This window comes from Microchirus variegatus (genome assembly GCF_963457635.1).
Source record: "Microchirus variegatus genome assembly, chromosome: 5".
Classification (NCBI taxonomy): domain Eukaryota; kingdom Metazoa; phylum Chordata; class Actinopteri; order Pleuronectiformes; family Soleidae; genus Microchirus; species Microchirus variegatus.
The window spans coordinates 11,979,973-11,987,031 of NC_139806.1; the positions used below are offsets into that span (position 1 = coordinate 11,979,973).

Here is a 7,059-nt window from a genome sequence, read left to right on the forward strand (position 1 = left end):
CTTTATAAAAAGGTTCTACCTGGAGCCAAAAAGGGTTCTCCTATGAGGACAAGCCGAAGAACCTTATATGGTTCTACTGAGCACTTTTATTTCTAAGTGCAGTGTATGATAAAACATCAATAATAAATCTATAAATCCGCCCCTCAACATAAACCCCACTCGTCTCCTTAAAAACAATACTTTTATAATTATGAAGTGCTCTGTAGTTTTCCTTTAACTCTAAAATTGAAACTTGCAGAAACGCAATACTTTTTTTTTTTTTTTTACATTTAATTAAATTATAACCTCCCATCTTGTTACAAGACATGTTCAGAATATTAAACTGAAGTAAATTATTTGTTTGCTTTTTTAGGGTTAGGGTTCAGGATCATTTGTGCCTAAACCTCACACGATCTATTATGGTGCGTAACACAGTCTAGGGTTAGCACTCTTGCATTTGCCAATAAGAAGACAAAGGTTCTATATGTTCTCTCTGTCAGCCCACAGCCCATAAACATGCAAATGTGTGAATTTGTCAAATTGGACACTCTAAACTGTGGGAGCGTGAGAGTAGACGGCTGTGTGTCTCTTTGTGTCCCTATGATGGACTGGTGACCTGTCCAGGGTGTGACCTCACCTTTCACCCCATGTCAAAGTTGGATTGGCACCAGCGCCTCCCACTGGAGGACAGAGCAGGAGAAGATGAATGAATCAGTGATGTTTAACCACGTGACAAGGTGCAAGTTAAAACTATATATATGTATATGTACATATATATATATATGCAAGTGAGATGTTGTCTCTTGAGTGAATGGTTGTTTGTCTCTATATGTGGCCCTGTGGACTGGCGAACTGTCCAGGGTGTGACCCCGCCTATCGCCCTGTGTCAGCTGAGATAGGCACAGCCCCCTGGGACCCTCCTGTGGAGGATAAAGGAGTAGATAATGGATGAATGTTGTCTCATCGTCTACCACTTTTTCCTCCACATGAGGGTCACTGACACAGGGTGAAAGATGGGTTCACCCTGGACGGGTCACCAGTCCATCACAGGAAAACATTCAAGCTGAAAAATGAATCGATCACTAAATTCATTGTCAACTATTTTGATAATCGATTAATCGAGCTTTTTTCATTATTAAAACAAGATTTCTGATTGTTTTAGCCTCGAGAACATTGTCATTTCCAGGTTTGACAAACACCGATCAAATTTGATATTATGGACCAAACGATTAATTGAGAAGATAAGTGACAGATTAATAGTTTACGAAAAGAATCGTTAATCGTTAAAGAGAACATGCAAACTCCATGCAGAAAGGTCTCAAGTGAGACGTTGATGAAGTTAAAAAGAAAAGTGAAAAACTTAGAAAGTAACAAGTGACTGTGGTGTTTGATGGTTCATCTGTGCTGGGGTCAGAAGAGAGAAACAATGAAACCACATCTAAGACCTCTCAGATGCAAACAAGGCTCCAGAAAATCAAAGTGTGAGTGCCAGGGCCTCAGCATCAGCGGGACAGCAGATGAAATATCAGCCGCTTTTTTTCTTTCTTTTTTTTCCTGTCTTCACAAAGGAACAGATGAAATGTACACATGTGGTCAAAGATGAGCTCCAGGACGCTGGACAGAACAAGAGAGTCCAGTCAGCGTCCATTGTCCCACAGGCTTTTTGATTTGTTGTCTTTGTGAACTTCCTTTGGTTGGTCTTTGGTTGTAAAAGACACGGTGTCTGTTTGTTTGGATTGAAACATTCACCGACTGACACACTCAGACGCTCGCAGCTTCACGTGATGAATATTAAGTTGTTGTGTTTTGGGAACGTGGTTCAAAGCATCACAGGAAATGATGTTCACCTGGACAGATTTAGAGGATCTTCTCATATTCCACATAGTTTAGACAGTGTGATTTTGAGAAGCTGGAGTCAGCTGACACAAAGTAAGGAGGAAACTTTATTAGTAATAATAATGATAATAATGTGTCTTATAAATAAATATTTGACTGGAGTTCAGCTTTTGTGGACGCTGTATTATCATTACATTACACACACAGTAAAACACTTGTTTTACATATTTTCTAATTGTTGACAAAATATTGGCATTGTGATTTTTTTAACTGTTTGGCAACAGTTAGGAAATAAGATTAAGATGAAATGAGATTACAAACCTGCTTTTGCACGTTTGCCACTGTCATTATTTATTTATTTAACCCTTTAAGATATGCACCAAGAAAAAAGCAAAGGAAAATATTTATTAGCGTTTTTTTTTTTTTTTTTTTTTTTTTTTTTTTATTTATTTATGATAACAATAATGACAATATATATATATATATATATATATATATATATATATATATATATATATATATATATATATATATATATTTTAATTGGATCCTACAGTATTTCAGATACAGGCCTCTACCAAATGGTTTATAATAAGATAAGATAAGATAAGAAGGTCCTTTATTTGTCCCGCAGTGGGGAGATTCAGTGTTACAGCAGCAAGACAGTAAATCTAAGGATAATAAATAATAACCATGCATTAACAAGAGAAGTACAATATAAAAAGATATTAACACTAAGACTATGAAAAAAAGTTAAATAGAGTAGAATGTATATTGTACATAAAAGACAATTTCCGGAATATATACAGTATGGACTAGATATTTACATTACAGATAGTATATTGCACTTGTATATAATAATAAACCTGGTTTGCATAATTCATAAAGTACAACATTCACAACATTCACAAGACACATTTAGTGTTCGTGAGTTCAGATTGATGCATTTTTCATTAGTAACTTAAAGTGTGGTCCAATTTTATATGAGAAACAGCATCAGTCTGTGAAGAAAGGTTACTTTAGGGATAAACTGTTCTGACCTGAGGTTATGGGGTTTTGTTCCACTGTGTTTTTTTTTTTCCGACATCATCTTTATTTTAAAGTTGAAGAACAGTACACACTGTTCTTCTCCTGAAAGGTTTGAGATGAATTACTTCAAAGCAGGATTGCTGTCAAGATGACGCCAACTGCAAATGTGTGTAAAAGTATGTGCTATTATTTTTAATTGAAACATTCATCATAATGAAACAAGCCTGAAATACTTAAGGTAGTGATGATTATAGAGGATAATAAGGATAATAATTGTATTTGGGGGAAAAAGAAGGAACTCAGTTATTTTGAAAAAATAAAAAAAACCAAGCCAAAGGAAAAAAAAACTATAATCCTATAAATATAAAACATATGGGTTTTCAGTATAAACTGGATAGACAGCAATAGGGATGTGAATCTTTGGGTGGCTCACGTTTCGATTCAACCGATACGATTCAAACGATTCTCGATTCAAATGATTCTCAGTTCAAAAATGTAATGCACAGTGTGTTAAGGCAAATTATGGCATCAAAACAATACAGTTTGTCTAAGATAATGTGATAATGTGATCACACAAAGGCAAACTTAAGACAAAAGTTAACATTTATTCAGTCAAAACAAATAAAAACCTACTTATTGTACAAAAAAACAACTTGCATAAATTAAAGCTTAGGCTAGCTGCCTTTTTCTCGCAGAAGTTACAAAAATAAAGTGTACACAAATAACACAAACTGGTGTGTTGTGTGGTTTTTCAAAATAGAAACTCAAAAATCGATTTTTGAAGATTATGAATCAATTCTGAATCGTGGATGATTAGAATCGCGATTCCTATGTGAATCGATTATTAATGTGATCAGTAACACTTGTGCTTTTACTGTATGTTTAAATGGCTGCTGTGAAATATCTGCCCCCTCAGTTGTGTATTTTTTTTCCTTCCTTTGGCTTGGTTTTGTTCATCTGTGTCAATAAATCAAACAATCTGGATTTCCTCTCCTGTTGGGTTCAGTCAGTTTATCCTTCATAAATCATCACATATCCAAGTCATTCACTTCTGTCATTCATACAGAGCACGGTTAAAATATATCATATTTGATATCCAGAAAAAAAACATTCTTATTCCTATTTTTTCGATATTCCTGCAATGGCCATTCCACACAGCATGTAAACATGTTAACATGTAAACGTTCTATAAATACAATACTGTGGGCGTTGAAAGTCGATAAATCCAAATTCTCAATTTCATGAGTGAGTGTGGAGCAATTTTAATAAAAATTGAAGTGTGCTCCACAGGGAAGAAATTGAAAGTTAACACAAATTATTCTATTTTTTTTTTTTTCCTTTTACATCCTTAGTTTTGAGCCCAGGAAAGTCCAGACGACTGTTTGCAAGGCAAAAGATTTCCTTATCGAAGGAAAACCGACTTCCCGTAAGTTTCCTTTGTTGTTGCTGTTCTTTGTTTAAGATGTGTCATTAATTAGGAATACATGGAATTAAAGGGAACCTTTGAATGTAAACACCAGAGCTCCACCCCAAAGGATTATTGATGAGAAAATATGTTCACTGCTTTAACTTAAACCCACTGTTTCTTTTTAGGTTTGTTCTGCACACACAAAAAAAAAAGTTATTTAAATCCAAACCAGTAGATTCCTGGAAAGACAATGTGGCTTCTATCAGTGTGTGTAAGATTATAAGTGTTTAACACCTTTAGTGTTGAAAAGACACTTTTTTTAAACATTAAAATTTGAAACGCACTATTTAAAAAAAAAAAATTTGAGTAATATATGAGGGATTTTACAAGTTCAAGCAGGGAAATTTGCTTAAAATCGACTATATTATGATATTCCACCAAATTTCAAAACAAAGGTGTGTGTTTTATGATGATAAAAAAAACCCATTTATGATTCAAAATGAAATTAAAAGTTAAAGGTTTGATATATATTAGAGCGGCAACTAATGTTTATTTTCGTAATCGATTAATATGTCGTTTATTTTCTCGAGTAATCGTTTGGTCATAAATTTGGTCATAAAATGTGAGAAAACGGTTTAAAAATAATAATTATACACTTATTGAATGATTTCAATCAGAAATCTTGTTTTAATCATGAAAAAAGCTTCAATTTAGCAGTCGATTAATAGAGTAATTGTTCCAGCCCTAATATATATATATATATATGTATATAACCTATTAAAAAAGTATAATTATTATTATTGTTGATAAAATATTGCTCACTGTTTATAACAGTAGCTCATATTTATTATATTATTTTTTATTATATTCTGTGTATAATATATATATATATATATATATATATATATATATATATATATACTGTATATATATATAAGGTAGGGGAGATCATGGGCCAGTTCTCATTATAACTTGATGTTATAGTTTGTGCGAGTTTGAAAACCTCAGGTCTAATTATAATATAATCACCTCTGCTTTTGCATAAAGGTCACCAACACTAAATCATAAATAATAAACTCATTTTAAAAAATGTATATCCACATGTTAAACATCAGACAGAGGGCTCCGAAGAATGCTTAAATCCTCAGGGTCTATAAAAGCAGAGTGAGGAAAAACAGCGCAGGCCTCGGAAACAAGAAAACATCGTGAGCACAGTTTGTTCAACACCTCAGCTGTGGGTGAGTGACAGAACAAGGAGGCGCAGAAGATAAACATCTGACCAGAGCTGCACGTCTTATGGAAACAATCAGAGACGTTTGCCTGTCGACTTTGTCAAAGTCTTTATCCACATGCAAGAGTCCTCAGGGGAGGATCACACAAAGCATGACAAATAAACAAAAGAAAAAGACCAAGAAAAAACCTTCGGGCCTACAGTATATGAACTACATTCTTGTGCGACTTTAAAACACTCACATTTGGCTGTCACTGTCTCATCGGCTTGAATCTGTCAAGTTCCTGTCAGGGAATAGAAAGAAATCGTCATTTACACAGCACTTTTCAAATAAAAGTTAGAAAGTGCTTCACAAATAAATGCTAATAAGATAAAAAAAAGAAAGGGGAAAAAAAGAGACTTATAGATACATTTTGGTAATGCAGAACAATGGAGAGAATATTGTTCCTTTAGTATTCAATCAAATAAAATAGATTTGAAACCAAAAAAGAGATTTGAGAGCAAAAAAACAGTAAGTTGCAAACAGAAGACGTAGCTGCGCCGGAGTCAGGTGAAACCAACCAATAGAAACTCTTCTCCCATCCACCAGCCTAGGCCCCGCCTACACAACAAAGAGGACTGATTTGCAAGCAAAATGGTTGTATGTTTTTACTTACAAACATTAGTTTTGATTGAATTTGAAGAAATATGTTCTCTCATATTTTTCTGTTCTGTTTCGATCTCAAATTATTTTTTTTTGATTGCAACTTACTGTTTTTTGCTCTCAAATCTCATTTTTTTGCTTTGAAATCTTTTCTATTTGATTGAATAATAAAGGAACAAAATTCTCTCCATACAGAACAATTAAAGCATGTTTAAAAGTTCTGATTTCAAGGAGTCCCAGGATCTCAGGCGCTCTCACTTCGCCGCCATTCGCCTTGTTTTCTTTTCAACAGAGAGTTTTTATGATCTCCGGGGCACAATCAGGATCACACTGCAACAAAAGATTGCCAGCAAACTGCGTTAACTGCCTTCTCAGTGATTAAAAGAACCTTTAAAGTGAATTCTACCCACAGTAAAGAGGCTAAAACCAGGGTCGTAATGTGTCTCTGAGAAAGTGAGAGTGAACCAAAAAAAAAACCTCACATTCCAGGCTGTTAAACAATTAGGGGAAAAGGCAATAATGTTATGTGGAGCTGAGGTGGAAGAGTCACCATAATCTTCTGTGGGCTCTTCACCATGACAGTTACATGGTTAATTGACCCGTTGAGTGTAAAACACATTAGTGATGCTATAAAGTTTATCTCTGTGTGGTTAAATCGTGTTTATTCTACTCGCCGTAGAGTCAAAGGGTCAACAGGGGTTTTACCCTACTACTTTTTTTTATTATTATTTCCCACAAGTGCTGTGTTTGTTGTGATCACCGCAGAAGCGCAGGCCAGACTCCGCGAGCCCGGCTCGCCGCTGTGGACACCTGATGGACAGCTGCTCCAGCCGCGTGCCGTGCTGCGACCCCTGCGCCTCCTGTCGGTGTCGGCTCTTCAACAGCGTCTGCCACTGCTGGAGGATGAGCCACCTGTGCTTAAAGAGGACATAG

The 7,059-nt window shown here is 35.1% G+C and overlaps 1 protein-coding gene across 1 annotated transcript in view; it reads left to right on the forward strand.

The window, feature by feature from the left end:
- asip2b (agouti signaling protein, nonagouti homolog (mouse) 2b) overlaps positions 1-7,059 on the forward strand; it is a gene marked incomplete at both ends in the record, with an annotated part of 7,839 nt that extends 780 nt beyond the window's left edge. The window contains 2 exons of the mRNA XM_083889507.1: positions 4,197-4,270; positions 6,892-7,059. Coding sequence (XP_083745633.1) covers positions 4,197-4,270; positions 6,892-7,059 — 242 coding nt within the window. The remainder of the gene's footprint in view (positions 1-4,196; positions 4,271-6,891) is intronic.